General features: G+C 34.8%; 1 protein-coding gene across 1 annotated transcript; it reads right to left on the bottom strand.

Moving 5' to 3' along the window:
• Positions 1-5841: 5841 nt before the first annotated feature.
• LOC102805157 (ankyrin repeat domain-containing protein 27-like) lies at positions 5842-22261 on the bottom strand. Its single transcript, XM_006817344.2, has 25 exons — positions 22172-22261; positions 20930-21100; positions 19039-19158; positions 18834-18893; positions 18587-18677; positions 18410-18487; positions 18064-18218; positions 17616-17738; positions 17236-17443; positions 16336-16477; positions 15752-15938; positions 14840-14970; positions 14445-14527; positions 14170-14285; positions 13724-13816; positions 13525-13633; positions 12982-13127; positions 12640-12774; positions 12250-12426; positions 10975-11175; positions 10607-10726; positions 10317-10475; positions 9413-9617; positions 8631-8818; positions 5842-7787 (listed from the first exon to the last, which is right to left on the bottom strand). Exons 2-25 carry the CDS (start codon positions 21029-21031, stop codon positions 6951-6953), a joined length of 3966 nt encoding a protein of 1321 aa, XP_006817407.2. The 5' UTR covers positions 21032-21100; positions 22172-22261; the 3' UTR covers positions 5842-6950.
• Between the last annotated feature and the right edge of the window lie 859 nt (positions 22262-23120).

The raw sequence follows: 23120 nt of genomic DNA, 5'->3' as shown, positions 1-23120 counted from the left end.
AACGTCAAATAGTAGTATAAAATGTAGAAAAATCAAAAGAGTTATTTTGAATGTGATTTGGATTTAGTTTTTCGGAATTGTTCAATACAGTAAGGGCACAAAGCTAGGGCTTCGCTTTTTAAACGTATTTATAAAAAAAATTAAAAGCTGATCATCAGCTTTCATATATATATATTCAAGTATTCAATAGTGAATAGGTCAAGGTCTGCGCCCATAATTATGCATATGCTTTCACGTGACATAGCAACTGTGACTGCATATATTAAAAAATGAGACTCCTGCTGATTGGATAATGTTGAACTATAGCATTGATATTAACTAAAACTAACGTTGATGTCACAATAACATTTCCGGATTGATCAATTTGAATTCTAAAATCCATTTATAAAAATGTACATTTATAACCAGCATTATGGCCTTCACAGTATCCATATTTAACAAACTATATGTTAATATTTTAGACAACTTCAACTTGAACATTCGAATGATCTAATAATAAATATCTAGCATTGTAAACAAATTTTGGAGTTTAGATATCCAATGCAAGCTGGCAAGTCATCCATTACTTCCTTGATAGGAATGTTTGTATAATTTATAAATGACAACAATTTCATTACGCTAAATATTATTTGTTTGTTGGTAGAAACTTTATATCCAGTAAGCTCAAGTTTTTTAATAAGGCACTTGTAATAATATGACCTACAATCACTATATTGTTGGAAGCTGTGTCTGTGGGGACAGTAATATATCTACTATGGAAATTGCACAGACAATTCAGTACATTTAAATACAGACTTTGGTCGTCTGTTGATGCACAATTCATGTCCATAGATACTTCTGACAGCCTTCCCCCACTCACCCACAAAGTATCCAGCTATACCTCCTCTCGGTTGGCATATTTTTCAACTGAGTTCAGAAAGATTTTAAAATTGCGACTCCTGTTGATATATTCAGGCTCGCTGAACCAACATTATATGGAACAATTTTCAATTTTTCAGTAATAACATGACACACCAAGAGGTAGAAAAATTACAAACAGCTGGATTTGAAGAAAACAGTTTATTTATAGTTCAACACTTTAGAGGAGACTGTTCGTTGTGGAATCCAGTGCTTTATAAAGCGCCTGAAACAACAGGGATGATGAGAGAGTCACAAGTCTTTTCTTTGGTACCGTACCCATGAAGGTCATATTTTTGAAGATGCCAACCCATATTGCAGATTGAGGTTGACGGAGTTGAATCAGGTCTGATATCTAGGTTGGTGTTAATCCATGAAGTGCCTTGTATGCGAGTAGTAGGATTTTGAATTGAATTCTGTAAATATCTGGAAGCCAATGTAATTGGCGTAGAACAGGGGTAATATGATTGAACTTCTTAGAACCAAGTTGAAGACATTTAAGTGGATTGGGAGTCAGGTCATATTTAGAACGGATTGGCATAACTTTAGCTGTAGTTTGTTGTTGGTCATCCAATCTTTGATGTCAAGGAGACAATTCTCAGTTGTGGAAATAGATGATGAGGTGTTGGTTCTGGTGAATGATAGGTATAGTTAATTGTCATTGGCATATTGGTGGAATTTTAGTTGATGGCGACGAATAATTTGACCAAGTGGTGAAATGTGCAGTGAAAATAACAGGGGACAAAGTACTGATCTTTGAAGAACACCATAATGAAGCTTAACTTGTTGTGATGAGTGGTTGTTAATGACAATATATTGATGCCTGTCCGTTATGTATGATGAGAGCCATTTCCAGGCTAGATCTTGTATGCCAAGGTTGGCTAGTCGTGTCAGCAATATACGATGGTCGATAGTATCAAAGGCCGCAGATAAGTCCAACAGTATTAAAATTACATAATGGACTGTGTCGAGAGTATTTAAGTTGTCACTATGGACTTTGACAAGTGCTGTCTCAGTAATGTGATACTTTTTGTAAGCAGATTGCAGTGGTTGAGAAGAGCGTTCTTAGTGAGGTATTCGTTTAATCTGAGGGCTACAACTTTTTCAAGCACTTTGGAGATGAATGGTAAATTTGATATAGGTCTGTAGTTCTTGAGAATTTCCTGATCAAGTGAGGTTTTTTTAAGTAGAGGTGTAACAACTGCTAACTTGAAAGAGGTTGGGACGATTACATGCAGAAGAGAGAGGTTGATAACGATGGTGATCCAAGGTATGAGCTGGATTTTAAACTTCTTAAGTAGATGTGCAGCAAGACTTGGATGGTGCTTCTGTGATTATTTTGTTGACTTCATCTGTGGTCGTAGACGTGAAGTTACAGAGTGTTGCTGATGTAGGGTTTAAAGAGCAGATACTAGTAGGCAGATTTGTGTCCTGATTGTTGGCATCCAAGCTGATGCGAATATTGGTGATTTTGTCGACAAAGAAGTTGCTAAATATCAGTTGACTAGTAGTAGAATGAGTAGGTAATGATGATTTATTGGTGGTGAAATTTGATGTGAATCTAAACAGTGCTTTCAGATCCGTGGAGTTATCTTCAATTATGTTTGAGTAGTATTTGGACTTTGCATAGCTTATTAACAGTACAACATTGAGATTAATTTGTCTGTCAAGTTTTGTTGAACGCCAGGTATTCTTAAGTGAGCGACGAAGTTGTTTAGCTCCCAGTTTAGAGATCTTCTAAGGCAAGAGTTGTAATGTGAAATTGCTTTGTTTACATCTATTGGGGGTTCCTTCCGTAATACTGATTCAATTTCTTTGGCAAATTCTTCTGTGACAATAGCTTGAATCCGACGATAAGTTATTTCTTTTTGTACAAGTGGAGACTTGGGTAATACAAGTTCTATGCGAATAGAAAAATTGTCAGAGACACAGTTGTTATCAATGACAACTGAATGAATGATGGTGTCTATATCAGTTGAAACTAGATCCAAAATGTGGCCGCGGTTATGAGTATGTGCACTGACCTACTGAATCAGGTTGCAAGAGTTGGTCAATTCCTTAAATTTATGAAGATCAGTGGAGGATGATGAGGTTGTCCAATGGAAATTTAAATCCCCAGTAATAATCAGACTGCTAGAATATACAGAGGATGATTCCAAGAGAGACCCAAATTCATCTAAGAATTTCGAAACGATGAATCTATTCTTTGAATTTGGGGGAGGTCTATAGATAATGATAATTTTAAAGGTAATATGATGATGACGAAATGTGATTTCAAAAGCCTCAAAGGTAGTGAAATTACGTAGCGGTTTCCAGGTGATGACATTAATTTGTGATTTACATATGAAGGCAATCCCACCTCCTTTAGATTTCACACATGGAAAATGACTATATGAATATCCTGGTGGTGTGACTTCATTAATGATGGGTTCATCACCACTAGGTTTTAGCCATGACTCAGTAATTGCCAGTGCATCGATGTTATGTTCAACAATATAGTCAGAAATGTTTGAGGCTTTATTTCGAATTGACAGTATATTCCAGCAGCAAAGTTGAAAACGTTGATTTCTTGGTATGGATGTTTGAAAGATAGGTTGCAATTTCATACTACCAGCAGTTTTACCTCTACGAGTTGAAGGCTTTGACTGATTGAATATCGAGTAATGTGAAGTTTTGCCAGGCAGAGGGGGGCATTTGAGTTTACCTTGATTACTATTGTTCCTGAAATGAAGTAGTTGGTTTCTTGCATAAATTGGTTGATTTGTCATTTGAATATGAATACAAGTCATTAGTAACACAACAGAGAGAAACCCTGCATTTGGAATGTTGAGTAGATCATTACTAATTCCAGGTGCACTGGTATTTGTAAAGGTGCTCAAGAAGTCCATTGTCCATGTAAGCTTGAATTACCATAATAATAGACAGTGATGGTTGATGTTGGAAAAGTCACTGAAGCAAAACTTGTAGAAATTAGAGGATGACTGGTAGAATGAGTGGTTTAGAATCGATGATGATCAATAAACCAAATCAATTTTGGAGCACCATATTGCACCATATTCTTCACTTAGGTGGAAATATGAGGACAAAACTCTTTGTGTTGAAAATAACCTGGAAGCCATATCATTTGACATGATAGAACATGACAACTCTTTGTGTTGGAGTTGGCACAGAAGGCAGGGGGAGGCTTGACATGGAAAGCATGTCAACACTTATGATGGGTGCTGATGTCGCCATTAGAGAGTGGGCATGAAGTCTGCATCTATCAATCCGTCACTTTGAGTAAAAGATGAACATTTCTGAGACATGTCATAGTGATAATTAATAGCAATATAACATGGTATATTATAAGAACAGTACAATAGTATAGCTAATTACATGGCATGTCATACTGAACCATCATAGTCAAACAGTGCAACAACATAGCATATGATATAGTCATAGTTCATAGCATAACATGGTGCAGTACGGTGCGGTGCGGTGCGGTAACAGGTCATAATGCAATGGCATGGCAGAGTTACAGCTCATTATGTAATGAACTGAAATAGAATGGTCTAGTGACAGCTTATATGGAAATAATGTGAAATGGGACAGTGACAGCTCATATTATAATGACAGACCATGGTACAGTGACAGCTCATAGTATAACGACAGGGCATGGTGCAGTGACAGCTCATAGTATAATGACAGAGCATGGTGCAGTGACAGATCATAGTATAATAACAGGGCATGGTGCAGTGACAGATCATGGTATAATGACAGGGCATGGTATAGTGACAGATCATAGTATAATGACAGGGCATGGTACAGTGACAGCTCATAGTATAACGACAGGGCATGGTACAGTGACAGATCATAGTATGACAGGGCATGGTACAGTGACAGATCATAGTATGACAGGGCATGGTACAGTGACAGATCATGGTATAATGACAGGGCATGGTATAGTGACAGCTCATAGTATAACGACAGGGCATGGTACAGTGACAGCTCATAGTATATGACAGGGCATGGTACAGTGACAGCTCATAGTATAACAACAGGGCATGGTACAGTGACAGCTCATAGTATAATGACATGGCATGATACAGTGACAGCCCATAGTATAATGACAGGGCATGGTACAGTGACAGCTCATAGTATAATGACAGGGCATGGTACAGTGACAGATCATAGTATAATGACAGGGCATGGTACAGTGACAGATCATAGTATAATGACAGGGCATGGTACAGTGACATCTCATAGTGGCATGGCACAGTGACATCTCATAGTTTAATGACATAGCATGGTACAGTGACATCTCATAGTTTAATGACATAGCATGGTACAGTGACATCTCATAGTATGACAGAGCATGGTACAGTGACAGCTCATAGTATAATGACAAGGCATGGTACAGTGACAGCTCATAGTATAATGACAGAGCATGGTACAGTGACAGCTCATAGTATAATGACAAGGCATGGTACAGTGACAGCTCATAGTACATGACGGGGCATGGTACAGTGACAGCTCATAGTATAATGACAGGGCATGGTACAGTGACAGCTCATAGTGTAATGACAGGGCATGGTACAGTGACGGCTCATAGTATAATGACAGGGCATGGTACAGTGATGGCTCATAGTATAATGACAGGGCATGGTACAGTGACAGCTCATAGTGTAATGACAGGGCATGGTACAGTGACAGCTCATAGTGTAATGACAGGGCATGGTACAGTGACAGCTCATAGTATAACGACAGGGCATGGTACAGTGACAGCTCATAGTATACTGACAGAGCATATGACTACCGGTATATATTGATGTTGTGAATAAGTGATTGTAGAGTGAATATGAGAGGGTATTGAAATTATTGTAACCACCGGAAATACCAAAGATGATGATAGACTTATATTTTCTGAAAGCTACTGAGAGTTGCGTTTTATCAAGAGAAGCAAGATAAATCACCAATATTAGAAAACTTTATTATAATAGTTTCCTTAGAAGAATAGAAATGAAACCTACCTGCACTGGTCCCAATGAAACCACAACATGCAAAATGGTCAAAACATTTTTTTCTCATGTCTTTTTATTTTAAAATCCTTAAAAATCCATTTAAACACTTAGTTTATAGTCTATTTTAAGGAAACCCCTTTCCCACCCTGAACCAGTAACCAGTAATACATTGCCTGCTGATGCTATTTTTTTCCCATTGATTTTTGCTATCCAGGGTGTTTATAGCTCACTGAAAAAAAAAATGATCCCAAAGTATTCTTGGATTGAAACAAAAATGCTACAAGCACATGAATAATTTAAAAGTTTTTCCCCATTTTGATCAGAAAGTGAATATTTGTTGTTACCATTCTGGGGTGAACCACCCAATTCAAAATGGGTTGATTGTTTCATTTGAAAAAACAAACAAAAAAACGTACCATTATGGTAATTATTCCATGATTATTATAAAGAATATATCAGAAAGGCAGAAAGATCCTTTTAATTTTAAACCAGCTGCTCTTCAATATTGGCAAGACATTATTTTATACATATAGTATGAAATTTTAAGTTGACACAAAGTTGGTCTAAAACTTCACATAATTTGACTAATATCGGTAATACTTATACATCTGTCAGCGTGATGCCATAAGTTACAGCATGCCGTAATTTTGTGGTATTTTACAGGGTATTTTCATCCTACCATATAAGAAAATGCGAATTCCAAATATGAAATGATTGCGCGCGTAAGCGTCCTTTAATAATAAAACCAAACATGGCTGCCACCAGGGTTTGACCAGACTCCACACAAAGAAGTTCGCTGATTCTTTTTAGATTTCGGCATTCCAATGATGTATCCTTGGAAAAAAAGATGTATAATAATAAGGTTATTACGAAGATAACTCAAAGTATGCATGAAGACAGTACGCCATCAAATCGACCTCTGCTGCGCGTTGGTCGATACTCACACTGTACTGTCTTCGTGCATACTTTGAGGTATCTTCGTAACAACCTCATATTATTCATACACTTGACACATGAAATATGTGTAATTAATCATCAAGATTCAGTAATTCATCATTCGAGTTCATCATGGGTGGCATAACTATCATCATTATCAGAAAGTAAATCATGTATTTCCTGTTCTAGAGTAGCTATGTCAGGTGACGAAGTGGCCAAGTCAGGTGATGCATTAACCATGTCAGGTGATGCATTAACCATGTCAGGTGATAAAGTAGGTGTATCAAGAGGTGAATCTTGAATCACCCTGCCAAACTTCCTAACAGAAGGGGGTGTATCTTTTGCAAAACGATTTTCATCAAACTCAAGTTCAAAACCATCAGTTTTCCTTTCTATAGTCTGGTATGCATTTGTGCAGTCCCTTGTAATAGCAAAATGTTTCAGAGCAGATGTATCCTTGGATAACGCAACATCTGCACCAGCAGTGGATTCATTGCCAACAGTTGAACCTTCAGAATATTTTTCATTCTCTGCGGCGACAATCACAGATTCGGGGGTTGAAGGACTTGAAGCAACACTCCCCCGTGAAACCCCTTCATGTGAACCCTTCACTGGATCAAAATAAACATCCATTTCTTTTTCAGCTCCGTTTGACCTGGTGGTCTGTTCCACATCCGCTATCGCACTCCTTTGCTTGTTTGAAGTCCTTTCATCTTTCATAGTACTGAAACTACGGAAATTGTGACTTGGACTATCAACATCGGATATATTAACATATTCATCGTCTGAGTTCACTGGGCTGCCAATTTCAAAGCTGGTAGACCTCTTTATATTCAGGCTATAATTTTGTGCATCTGGCTTGGTGCTTTGTATATCCTTGGGCATATAAGGTATACTTCTGTCATCAACATCAACTTGTTTTAACGACTTCCGATCAAAATTACAAATTGCCATCTGTAAGACATTTATATAAAAAATAATCATTTCAAATTAAAGAGCGAAAATGTTACTGACTTAATCTGTTAGTAAAGAGATAACTGTGCAATCAAAAAACATGTGCATTACATTATAACGATATTCACTCTGACAGGCAGGGTTAGAAAAAACATGTGAAAAGATGATGCAAATCAGGAATAAAATTTGAAACAAGTGACCTGACTGTGGTAATAGCTCCACTGTCTCTATAAAAGACGGTCAACAAAATGATGTGGAAATTGCCATGGTAATTGTAATTGGAAGCACAATGCTTCTTACTAAATCACCACTATGGCATTCATAGCATTGTTGCCAGAGTACAGTAATTGTTAACACATCGAAAATAACAATTTTTACCAAAAATGAAAAAAAAAGAATATTGTCAGAAAATTAACAAATTTCCAAAAAGAAGTCAATAATATCATTTTTTTTTACCAAGTGACAAAAATATTTGCTAAAAAAAAAAATTGAAGAGATCATCATGAATTGAACAAAATCTGACAGAGGTCCATCCTAGTCCCTACACACCAAGTGTCAATGTAATCGGCTGGCTACTTTTCAAAAAGAAGTTTACACTAAAAGTTGATGGATGAAGATGGTAAGTCACCTATATGAACAGCTTTACCCTATCATCTTCCATGACAAGAGAGCTAAAAAACTGAGTTGATTATATTGTCAGTTTATTGTAGGCATTACACATGGCACTCATAACGCAATGTTTGCTTGTTTTCAAACACAAATGTAACAATTATATCAAATGAAATAGCACAATTACAGAGCTTGTATCTGGTTCAGTTGGCATGAAGAGATGGACTTTCTCACCTGATGTTTCAGATATCCATCTAATCGAGGAGCACTCATATCTTGAGTAATAGTTTTCTTCAAGTCTTTCTTCTTGTCAAAAGTCTGAATAGATTCACCAAGTTCTTTTATTTGAACCACGTCAGATTCCTCAAATGCCTTAAATAAATCCCTCATGCTTAGGTGTCTAGTAGGTGAACCTGAAATCGCTGAGAAATGCTGCAGTGTGTAATGGCGAGTTGCTACGGTGACATATCATTTACATTAACAGAGACATGACTCAGATGCACAGTCAGGTTATCACAACTTCATATTATATTGCCACAACAAACACTACTACATGTATCATGCACTTATCGGTAAGTGAAAACAGCATGTACCTTGTGTCATTGGGTATCTATGCATTTCTTATCAAGTCAGGTACTCAGATATATTCAATATATGGAAGCAACACACATGCATAATTAAGTACTGTGGAATACTTTATTTTTGCTGGAATTAATTTTCGCTTAAAAGGCTTTTTGTGCATTTTGCTTGGAATTTATTTTCACTGATTTTTGATGAATTTAATGTGAAATATAGAAAAAAAATACATTTGCTGGATTTTATTCTCACAGAATCATCCCTTCAGCGAAAATAGCGAAAATAAAGTATTCTACAGTAGTCTATTAATTATGGTGTAACTAAGTGGACCTAATTCTGGAACACACCGATCTGATCCAAACTGTACACATGCCGTGTGATAAAAGACTTGTATTGTGCCTGTCACAGGTCAGGTCTGTAGATCATCCCATTTCACTTACCCATCAACTTAGCCTCGTGTTTTGCTATCAATGCTTTCTTTGAACTTGAACTTTGTCTGTCTTGACTCGGTGACTGGGATAGATAGCTTCCACTTTTACTTGGTGATCTTGATAAACTGTTAGCACTTGGTGAGGTACTGTATTCACCGCTTGATTCAAAAAAGCCATCTTCTGCATCTTCCAATAACAGTGTGACATCCTCATTCTGTAACAGGATGAAAAAACACATGTCATTGCATGAGGTTGGTACATTTTGTACCATAAGAAAATCACAAATATGAAATTGATCTTTGGAATATTAATCATGCGTGTAGAGGTTGTCAATTATTGTTTAGACACAGTTGTGTTACACAAATATTCTTAGTATACCATTTATGACATTTATTGACAAATTGCTGAGAAATAGAAATTATTATGTAATAATTGAGAGGTGTTAGATTCATTAGAAGTCCACGTTTTAGCAGAATATGATTTGCTGCTGTTTGGCCATTAAAAACTCAGGAGAGGTGAACTACTGTGCTATTTTATTTTCATAACTAAGCTTTGAGCAAGATTAGGTTTAACACAATGATATTTTGAGGGTGAGTAGGTGGTTGGGTGCTTGAGTGCAAAACAGTTTCCCAAACATAAAACTGTCATATTACTGGTGAACAGCCAGCTCCAGGAATCAAACCCAGAACCTCCCTGATGTTAGGGCAAACATGCTCATCACTATACCATTGCCCAAATTAACAACAGCTATATTTGCTTGCAGCTTTCAACAAAATCCTGTGAAAAACAAAGCAAATACTCTCTCAGAATGTAGTTGTCACTGAATCAAGCATTTGGGACTGAATCAAAGAAATTGCTGATTCATACTTTATTACTAAGTGTTTTGTGACATCATTCAATAACAAATTCTTACCTGAGATAATTGTGATGGTGTGAGTTGTGCCTTGTTCCTCGCTGTAATATTGGCACCAGATTCAAGTAATAACCTCACCAAAGGTAAATGATTCCACTTTGAGGCTTCATGTAAAGGGGTGTTGCCTCTATGATTAGTAACATTCACACCAGCACCATTCTGTCAAATTAAGAACCATATAATAAGCTGTGTATAAAAACTGAAGACCTAATTGACTGGTACACGTTTATCTTGAAAATTTGATACAATTCAACTAGCATTGATAAACTACAAATGATGACAAACGTTACCTGTAGGAGGAGTTCAGCAGCTTCCATATGACCATTCTGACAGCAGAAATGTAATGGGGTGTTACCTTTGCCATCTCTAGTGTTACATTTAGCACCATGGTTTAGCAGTAAAGTGATGACCTGTAAACAAACAAAGAAACATACAAGTCAAACATCATTCACAGTTCTCAGTTCACCTACATATAATAACCAGATCAGAAACAGAGAACTATGTACCATCGTGTTTATCATACGATTTCACTTCTATGATAAAATATTTGAATTTTCTGTGCAAATAAGGGGCATTCAGCACCCTGCATTTACTCATGTAAGACTTTATGTTTAATGCAAGAATTGTGTTTTAGATATTTTCACTTGTGAGAACTCACCATTGGTCTATTATACTGTGCAGCTAAATGAAGTGGTGTACATTGCTGTGTTTTGTTTCTACAATTCACATTGCCAGCTCTGCGTATAAGCAGAGAGACTAGGGAGTCATGTCCATGGGCAGCCGCAACATGTAATGACGTCAAACCATTATGATTGGCCGAGTTTGCATGGATCACAGAGTTTGCTGCAACTGAAGTACGCTGTGAAGGAAAGAAGATAACAGTCACCCTGAGATTGTGAAATGCCAACCACAATACCATGGGTTAAAGATTTAGTAGACTCAAACTGACTGACTAAATACTGTAAAATACTTTATTTTTGCCTGGAAAATTATTTTCGATGTTTTGCTGAAGTGATGATTCAGTGAAAATAAAATCTAGCAAATATACATTTTTTCCTATATTTTACATTCAACTCCTCAAAAATCGTTCAAAATAAATTCCATACAAAACACCCAAATTGTCTTTTCAGCGAAAATTAATTCCAGCTAAAAATAAAATATTTTACAGTAAGATACAGACGCTATGCTAAGAATCATTACCGTAAAATTTGTATTAGAAGCCACATCCCTAATAGAAGTCGCACCCATTCTTTTTTAATAATTGATAACCACAAATTCCTGATTTCTTGTATGTGTACATACTCTAATAAAAGCCACATCCCATTTGTTGCATTGTATCATTTTAATAGAAGCCGTGGTTTCTAATACAGATTTTACAGTAGTACTGTAATGCAGCAATATATCAGCAAATAATAATTATTTATTTGATTGTTCAACTATAAGTAAAATCTTGGTTTTCAATATGTGAATATTTTGGATTGGAAATTAAATTTTATTCTTATTTTCAACAATATTCTATTATGCCAAAAAATCAGTTTGAAAACTGCTTTTTGTTTTTTGCGTACCAGTGTAGTGCAACACATATTGGATGAGTTCTCTTTAGAATGATACGACTCCTAGTATTGTCGCATATATTCAGCAACTTGTTTGTAATTGTAAATTAGTAAATATTAAGATGTGATAATATACCACATTTCATGTACAGTGTAAACAGAAAACTTAGGAGTTGGCTAAAACTCTTTTAAATAACCCAAAAATGCTTGATAAAATGTTGCCATCACAAATCAAGCCATGAAAAACCTGAAAATAATTTGTTGTTCTTATTGCATCAATTGGGTGTACAATTAATTTGTTAACTTACAGTGGTTATACAATCAGTGGGTCAAAAGCACAGCTTTGATCAAACAAATAAATATATATGAAACATACTCACCTTCTGTAAAGACTGACACTTCTCACATTGACACAAAGGATGACATAGTTTGAATTTGCTCGGAGACATAGAACCGCTATCATTGTCATCATCACTTTCGCTGTCACTTAACCAACCTAACTGATATCTTACAAGCTGTATATCATTATCAGCTACTGCCTTCAATAATCTCAAAACCTATCAAGATGAAAATTTAAATTAATACATGAGTTTAGTACCTGATAACCAACGATGTTTTTTTAATTTACAAGAATACTAATTTGATTATAGATTATAGTCGAAGGAATCTGCAACATTTCTATTAAATTAACTTATCCTTATTTCATACGTTTATTTCCCATACACACATCTTGTTGGAACAATCTCCTTGTTATATTTAATATAGAATACCTGTTTTTCCCTGGCTTGTTCAATTGCTGACATAGCATTCTTTGCTGCTTGTGACGGGGATACTTGGATCTGCTCAAACATAGAGGGTTTTCTTGTTTTGTGTAACACTGTACTCGCAGTAGGTGGACTGGAAGGCTGAATTAAAAAAATAACAGTTATGTTATTTGCTCAATTAGTAGCACTGTTTAGTTAGTTAATGATTTCCATAAATAACATAATCATGTAGAGCTTATATTTAGTGAGCCATCAACACAACCAGGAAGGAAGGAGGGTAGTTGTCATTGGAACTCGTACAAAGACATCATGAGAAAATCTGGCAATGCTAAAATGAAGACGACTTACACTGATTGGTTCATTGTCTTTATCAGATGCATTCATTATAGATCTTGATACTTTGACATTATGTGCACATAGCAATGGAGTTTCTTTTCTACGATTCAGAGCCTCCACCGAGGCATTCTGCTCCAAAAGGATATCCACTATTGTCTCTGTAATGGGAAAAGACAGTTTAAATAGATGCATCAGTTATGTATGTGTCATACAGCATTACATCATGCTACATGTATTAATTATTCATGTGGTCATTCAGCCAAACAGAGACATAATAAATACCACAAGAAAATAAACACAGTGCATTTTTAAAAGCAAATGATCAGAACTCATTGTTCAATAGTTTGTGTGCTACTTTGTTGTCATTTCAAATAATAGTAAATTGATGCAATCATAGCAAACACAATTGATATTCAAATGAATATTCAAATTTAGATGCAACAATTGAATTGTCAATACATCAACATAATCCCTCTACAGGTTACAATGTTACAGGTAATGTTTTTTCAGGTGTAATAGACACTCAAAATCCATAAATGTATTAAGCATTCTTACCATATCCCCATCTGGATGCATGATGCAATGGAGTATCTCCTTGTAGATTAGCAGCATTCACGTCCACGGGGACCACAGCACCATCAAAATACACAATAGCTTTGACACACTGCAAAGGAGAGAGATTTTCAATCAAAATTTAATGTGTGTATTATACAATGTTTATACAATTCTCATCAGAATGCAATACAATACTTACATCTTCATGTCCATTAGCGCAACATAAATGCAATGGTGTGTTACCATCATTGTCAGCCATATTGCCATTGGAACCATAGTCTAACAGTAGAAGCTGTAATACAGGAAACACAATGTAATGTTAAATGGGGTCATGTACAAGTTTTTAACTTAGTTATGTTACATCAATCGTTGAAACGGCTTGTATACTGGTGTGTGTAACAAAGCTATGACAGACAAAAAGAAAACTGGGTCTTTATTTAAGAAAATGCCAAACTCAATGTTAAGATTTAAAACTCATAAATATGGCAACATCATAACATACATTACATTGCACAGTCAAGGCTAGTCAAATACTTGGGATTAAAATAATGACTAGTAACCCAGCCCTGCATGGAATTCAATTACAAAACACTGCAACACATAGAATTGAGACATTAAAATAAATATTAATATAAATTTACTTACTGTCACATTTTGATGTCCTTTTTGACAAGCTAAATGCAACGGTGTTGAACCATGATAGTCTGTTGCATTAACAACGCCACCTCTCTTCACCAACAGTTCTAATATCTTGGCTTGGCCTATGAATATATCAATTAAAACACATCAGTTTGTGCATGTTACCTGTGTGAATGTTAATTACATATGCACATATCATTAATATATCTCTGTATATTATATCTACAATCAAGGAGCGGCATACAAATAAACAACTACATTAAAATAACATGGGTACATACCGAATGTAGCGGCCATATGTAATGCTGTGCACCCTCTATCATCCCGGGAAAATGCAGTAACTGCTGTGGGATCATTTCGTTTTCTACAGAACAGATATGTATAAACATAAGACAATGCCCACAGTAATGTTATTAGCAATATTTAGCAATGTTGATGGCTACTAGTATACAGCAAACTTGTAAGGCTCCCATGACAAATTGGTGAACTTATATTACTTTAAAATCAATAAAAAAAACCAAACTGTCTAAATGGCATATATTATATGTTTTAGACATGATTACACAAATTGTGTAATTACAGTTAAAAACTCAGGATACATACTACATTAATGAGTTTCACAATAAACAATATAATTGTTATCACAAGAATAATATATTCATTTCAGAAGTCTTACATTGTAATAAGTTTTTCACATTTGACACATGAACACAATGGATGACACATTTTTTCAGCCAGCATATTCTCATCTTTAGACGTCATATGCAGCATCCTCTCAACATCTTGCATTCTACCCTCTTTAATATGCTGAAAATTTAAATGCGAAAACGCTGTGTATGTTGGTGATATGTTGTGCATATAATATTTATTCAATAATAGAGGTCTCCAGCCTAGTGGTACAACAAATATACATATCATAACGTGCTAGAGGGTGAGTTAATATGTCCAGCATTTACAGTAGTAAGTTATTTCTGACCTTGTATTAAAAGACATTATTTCATAGTTAACAGAATTTGTGTATTAGACCGACGTTCATTGTATATGAGACATAATAAGTTATGATATGATATGATATGATATATGATATGATATGATATGATATGATATGATATGATATATGATATGATATGATATATGATATGATATGATATATGATATGATATATGATATGATATGATATGATATGATAAGATAAGATATGATATGATGTGATGTAATATATGAAAACAGGTAGCAACTTATTTTGCTAGTAGCAAACTTGATCTCATCCAGTTTTTGGATGCTTTCACAGATTATACTAGTAAATATAATGGCATGTCCACTGCTTGCACACTAGAATATATGACAATAGGTGTAATAGTCAACACTGTATTTGTGTTTTGTTATTTACTGCCATGTTTCATGCATCATATAAATTACTGTGTTGTAGAAACAACACAGAATGTAGCATCCATGGCATATGTAAAGAGTAACTGGTCATGTTTATCAGTCCTTGGTTGTATTGAACCATAATATTCTGTGACTATATTTATTGCAGGTTTCCACAACATAAACAACCTAATAAATGCGTACTATGTTTTGTACTCACTTCAAACAATACATCTATACTTGGTGTAGTTTCGCCATCATGACTATCCTGTCGTTGCCATGGCATTTGCACAGATGGTGCTGCTGACATCTGTAATTTAGGTGACATGCTTCTCTCAGATAATATTTCAGACACGTGACCACTGCGTACATGCTCCACAGCGGCTTCTATTGATGCTACATAGAAGCTGAAATAGAGATTTATCAACAATATTTTCAGTCTGCACAATCACCACATTATAATCACAAAACATGTACAGTATGGTTGTGAAATAACAAGTATACTTGTTGGTAGACATAACATTTCTAAATCCATCACACTTTGTATGACATAATTTAATTCAACACAACTAGAGTATGAAGTAGCATAAATGATGACATATTGCTCGCATGCTTTACTTATAACAGGTTTACCCTGCCAATGACATATTTCACCTTTGACCTTTTCATCACCTTTTATGCCCTTCAACAAAGTGTTTGCCATGGCATGTTCTCTCACTATGCAGGTTGTAATACAGACTAAATTGTTAGGAACATTATTTTTCAGTTTAATAACAAACTATTATTTTCAGGATTACAACTTACCCAAATTCATCATTGGAAGGTTTTGAAAATCTGAAATTTTGCATGTAAGTAAGATTAGCCAACCAGTTTGGGATTTCAGATTTCACAACTAAAAACACCAGTATAGGAAGTAAATCATCTGTTGTGATTGGAGCAATGGGAACTAGAAAAAATAAAAATATAAAATTCAATTCAATCCCTGTGCATTTTATCTATAATGATTTATTTCGTTATACTCTAGCCAATGAAAACAATAGTGAATGGCAGCCAATTAAAACCCATATCACTGTCACTGACCAACAGTCCAATATATTCAGTCATTTGATTGATGTAATGGACCTCCAGCATACTGGATCCTAAATAAAATTTTCTCCACAATACCAATATTTGTCTTAGGCAAAAAAAAAAAATTATTTGAATAAAATCACACTAGTGATTGTATACTGTAAAAAGATTAATTATTCACTGGATTTTAATTTTGCTTATTTCGCTGACTGGAAAATGCGCTAAATTAAAATCCAGTGAATATGTAAAATTTAGCATAGAACACATTATCTAAATGATAAAACCGTGAATTTGAAACCCACTGAATACACCTGAAATGGTAAATCAGCGACATTTAAACCCAGTGAAAATTAGTCACTTTACAGTACTTGATATGAAAAATATGAGCTCTGTATACTACAGTTCATGAGAAAAATTCTTCTTCTGATTCTATTGATTACTTTAAAGATATAGAGATCCACTGGCCAATTAGTCAGTGATACTATCTTCTCACAAACTTTGTGTTAGTTTCACAATAATCCTATCAATCAACACATCTTATTGTGAACGATTGCAATCTCATGAACATCACAGAATATGCATTCTCTATCATGTCTGCTATGTACCGTATATGCATTACAGGTAACAGATTCTCACCATTTTTGGCTCTTCGCAGTGAAGCATGTGTAATGGTCATAACTGTTCTCCTGAGGCAATACAACTTTTCTAATGGTGTACAAAATTTATTGAGAAATGAGAGTTCTCTTCTTGCTCTCGGTACATTCTGAGTAAACTGTGGTCTTATACCAAGATCTTTGAGTTGTAATTCGGCTAGATTCCGTGTAATCTTATTCAACTCAGCATCCTGGAGAAATAAGAAACAACTAACAATTTAGTGTCACATCATCTGTGTTTACAGCTCATTGAAATTCTGCAAATCTTTAATTTATGTGATCAGTGTGTGGCAAACATGGTATTAAGTTTGAAAGATAGTTTGAAAGAAGACAGACATTGAGATGGGGAATAATTACACTTACCTCTCTAGCAACATAAGTACTAACAGCTTTGAACACTTTCTTGAAGACTCCATTCATTACATATGTTTCCATAGCAACCTTTAAGTTATCCATAAAATTTCTATTTTGCTTGACAGCTTTTCTCTAATTACAAAATTAAAAAAAAATAGAACACAGATTAAAACAAGCATTGCTGAATTTGAATTATGTAGCCTCTTTTGTGGGTGAGGTGGGAGAAAAATTAATTAATCTTAATTCCCTATAACATGATGAAGAAATGCACTATATCAGTTAATAATAATCTCCATTGTTTCATTGCATTCACAAAATATCATACTGGTATTACTGTACAAACTTTGCTCAACAGTTTCAGTAAGATATGAACTCATTTGTGCACAAATTTTAAAGGTCCGCTGAATTGAAAAAGTGGTTGCATTGATTTTTGTACCAAGCATCCAGTGTTACTTACATGATGACCATCTTTGAGTGCAGTCTGTACTGACTTTGTAAATATTGCATTGACAGCATCTATACAGTACCGTAAAGACTCTGCTTCAAGTCTTTGGTACGTATGGTTAAAGAAATCCACCATCTCATCAACTTGTCTTTGAGAACGCTTACTGACTGTAAATGAGTATACAAGTATGAATACAACATTTTATAATAAGCCTATAGATTTTATGCATGTCGAAGAAGTACAATAACACATGCATAGGTAAATATAATGCTGGTTAAATGAACACAGGTACAAACAGTCTTTGAACGATGTAAACAAAAGTTATGGTTAAAGTAACGATTGAAAAAAATTCTCTTACCTCGCTGTCCCCACAAAAAATCAGCACAGTCTTCAAGACTATCTAGATTAACTAGATAAGGATGATCCCCAACATCAACTGATATAAAAGAAATACAGACTTATAAGATATTGTACAGACGAATCTCTCAAATACAATGCACCGACATTATTGTATTATAAATAAAGACTATTTTACCTGTACCACCTTCAAGTGGTTGATCGAGGCAAAGAACTCTGAAGCTCTCATCTCGGCTATTGAAGAAAGTTTCTTCAAACAATACTCTTACCTGAAAATAATAGTGACAAGAATCAATTATTTTTTTAAACACAGACCATTTTAAGTTTTACATTATTTATGTGTTTTGATACAGATGATACATGTAGAAATAATATGTTAAGTACATTGTTATTATTAACTTAATGTGGTAGTTGTTTTTACTTACTGATTTGACTTCTTTAAAACCATTAGTTGTAGTAATAATTTCCCCTGTCACCTGTAGTTCCTGTAACGACAACACATATAATAATATTACATACATGTACATGCATGAACTGGAGAAATCACCCGTTAAGTATATTATTGTGGAGCAGTCTCCCTATTGGAATATTTGTTTATGTCCTGTACATGCATGATGAGAAAAACCTTACCTTTTCACTAACTGTAATAAAGGTCTGTGCTTTATTCTGTACAGGGCGGAGGATATGCGTTTCTATGTCATTCTGTGTTTGGGAATGCTTGGAAAATGTTCCAGATCTTGGGATACATATCTTGAAAAAAAACAAAAAAAAAAACATAATTTTTCTCGTATAAAGTCATGCAAGTAGGGTTAAAAAAGTAATGGCTAAATTGTATTCTTTCACACTCGGTATTTAAAAAAGTGGGCAGCCATTAACTGTGCTCTCGCTGTCGCTCGCAAATGTCGTAAATTACGAAATTTGGACAAGATTTACGAATAAATATCTATTAGTAGGATTTACGAACACATTTTGTACAAAATACCCTCGCAAATCGCCCTCATTTAATTGTCAAGACTCGACTGTGATCATCACGCGTGTTACGGTTTGAGTGATTGCCATTTTAACAATGTCCCGTTACTTCTAAGATTGCAACAATTGTTACATGGTGATCGCGATCAACACGGAACTGCCACTGAATGTACTTTTCCACTCTAAAGTTATTTTGGTGTCATCGCACATGCGTAGTTTAGTCGACATGTATTTCAAGATACCCCGTAACTTTACTCTCAGTATGGGACGGTTTCATGTCGCCCTTATCAAACACGTGATTTGTTTATTTATTGAAAATGGAGACTACGTCAAAAAGGAGCAGACAGCTGCTCGACGAGTATTTTTCACGACGAGATGGAGAAACCGCTAAATCGTGTTCAGAACCAGATCCCCCATGGGTGTCCTAACCCTGACAGCACCAAGAAACGGAAAGTTGATCGTACTGCAGCACGATTTCAGAAATAATGGAAGGTTAGCTGCGGTTCCGTAGCTCTTTGGTGCGACATACCAATCTAATTTTGCCCTATCAATTTCATTCGGACGTCTTGTTTTTATTTTTGTTGTTGTATGTCGAACATGTCACGTAAATAATGCGGTCGGCAACATAGGGCTATGATTCCACAGCTAATGGAAGGTGAGACAATGTTAGCGAATCGATCGAAAAATACTATAATTTGTGTAACATTCTTACCGGGCATTCTTAGCATTGAGATCAAGTTACAAGACCGAAAGTTACTTTAGTTACTTTTTCACTTTAATTTTAATTCAGAAATTTCAATGAAAATAATAGTCATTTTGTGTCGTCATAAACGTCAACATGCGGGTTTGCATGATGAGCACGGGAGATTACTTCATAATAATAATGATTGGCATAGAGTTTTTTCTGAGAAATTTCCCGTGAAAATTTATTCACAGGATGACTTGTGTTCTAGGCAGTGAACTTAGTGAACTTTTGAATGACGACTATTTTCCCCACTGTTAACAATGTGAGTTTATCATGAATATGAAAAGGTTCTGGTGTCTACATTGTATATTTTATTGTGATGTTTTGTTGTACCATCATAAATGGTACATTTTGTGGAGCAGACTGCCTAATTTGATGTCATGAAATTACACACAAAATTAGAGCTCAGGTTGCTACCAGCAAGCACCATTTTCAGCATGCTGTTCTTGTTTTCGGCGGACGACAGAGGGGACAGCTCCCTCTCTTCTCTTTTCCCCGTTGTGCTCGGTCGCGGGAAAATGCTCCGCAGTTTCCAGACAAAGTTTACTAATACTTTTTTTCTTGATTAGTAAATTTACTATTACCTAGCAAATTCCAGAGAGAGCCCAGATTAAGGACAAGAGTACAGTAGAAGAAAGAGTACAGTATTGTCCTTTGAACAGAAGTATCTATATATAACAATAGATTCCAAATTACGATGGAACCACTAGTAAGTACATGAATGCACAGACAGACTGGCAGAAAGCTTTCCTTTAACATCCATTACAGACAGTTTTTTTGTTAATTACAAGTGAAAATAATACTTACAATCCACCTATTGTTAGCAGCATTTTCATAAATAGCTTTGTATTTATTTTGTAACAATCGGAAGAAACGGTTTTCTGAGATATCTTCATCGTAGGTTTCCATGGCAATTTATGTACTATAAAGTTGAAGTTACATTACTGAGAACCACGCAAAGTAGGGCATCATGAATACCTGATTAGAGAAACAAAGAAATTTGATTTAAAAGATAAAGACTAGTATATATGTATATTAGGAATTGTAACTCAGAGTTGAGTTGACCTACAAGCTTTGAGGTAAATGCCATGAATGTCTTTGTAAAGTTCTGCCCTACATTTTAACAAAAGGTCTGCAGGTTTACATGATATTAAAATGTACAGTATGTATTTTTTATTTTTGTTTTGTATTTTTTCTATACTGCAATAAAGTTGAATTGAATTGAATAAATTAATGTATTAACTTGGTTCTTTATCTGGCTATGACATTCTCTACATATCTTTAGATAAGTGTGAAGACAAAACAAATGAATTATCAACTTTGAGGGCATGAAACTTCTCTAGTATTTCTAATGCTTTACTGACAATATAGCGTTGATGTTTAGCTAGTATACTATTGTATTATATTGACTATTGGCGAATTTATACACGATTTAGAATAAAATGCAGTCAATAAAAGCAAATAATGGTCTAAGTCCATATGATCTGCAACTGCTGTTATAATCAGAGAACATTCTCTGAAAACTGCATATAAACATTTATTTATTGACAGGACACTGACTTTGGAACTTACAGCAGTAAAGTCACTAAAAACTACAAGATAATAAAAAAATGCTAAAAAGTGGAAACAAACAAACAAACAAGATTCATTGCCCATTAAACATACATAATACATATATCTATAATTATAATGTACTGTTTTATTGTTTAGTCCGTTGTTATTGTTATTTTCACGTAACAATATGGACTGAAGAACTACATACATTCTTGTGAGTTTCTAATGTATCTGTAACACTGTGGCGACATTTAGCCTCCTTGAATATCAGTGACAGTGACAGTGGATGTTACGATTTACGTAATGAAGCTCTATATCGAACTCTTTAAACGCACTATCAAACTAACTACGCAACATACAGCCCCAGTTTGATTAGATATTTGCTTCTTTGCGATTCTATCTAGTATTCTACAAATACTGAACCCGTTATTAAATTGCCATATAATCAACATATTCAACACAGTCACATTAATGAGGTGTAAATAACAAACGTACCGGGATATTTCTTCAAAAACGGGATTCCTATCGTTTCCCTGGTGCGACGGTCGCCATTTTGAATATAGTTGTGCGTTGTTTCTCTTCGTCAATTACTTGACCTACTTTACGCGGAGTATTTGACTTGGGTCAAGGGTCAACATACATAGTCAAGAACAGCCTAATTTTCTGATGTGCACTGTGGTACAAAACATCCATTCAAACATTACGAAGAAAAAATATTTTATGACAGTTTCCATCCACAAAATAAAATGATAAAGCATTATTTAATTGTTACCGTATTTATGAAACACGACTTTGAAAATAGATCCAATAACAAGAAGTACGGCATATATAGATCTGTAACTACATGTATATGTGACCATGGAACTATAAAACCCTGGGGTTTATAGTTCCATGATGTGACTCAATATCAATCAACAATTTTAGATAAGATATCTTCACGGGAGCCAACCAGAGAAGCCGATGATAAAAATACTGGTCCATAGTTTTAAAATGAGATTTATTTATTTATTTATTTATTTATTTATTTATTTATTTATTTATTTATTTATTTATTTATTTATTTATTTATTTATTTATTTATTTATTTATTTATTTATTTATTTATTTATTTATTTATTTATTTATTTATTTATTTATTTATTAATCTTGAGCAAGTTGCGGGACAACTTTGAAGTGTTAAAGGCAATGTCAAGCATTATATTACCACAAACCTTCGGGCAGTGCGCCCCCGCCAACATGCTTACAAACTGACTTATCACCCAAATGTTATACACGGGCAAGGAGATATGTTCTTAAAATTCTTATTTTAATAGTGACAGAAAATCTTCAAATACACCCGAACAATAACATTTTGCATTGAAATACTCAATCGGAATTATGAATTAATATATGTACTTTGCATTATGTGTGTTATAAATTGTAGAGGTTTATGTTGAAGGGTAGA

This window comes from Saccoglossus kowalevskii, chromosome 6 (assembly GCF_978046115.1).
Source record: "Saccoglossus kowalevskii chromosome 6, keSacKowa6.1, whole genome shotgun sequence".
Taxonomy (NCBI): Eukaryota; Metazoa; Hemichordata; class Enteropneusta; family Harrimaniidae; genus Saccoglossus; species Saccoglossus kowalevskii.
This window is presented reverse-complemented; position numbering and strand designations above follow the sequence as displayed.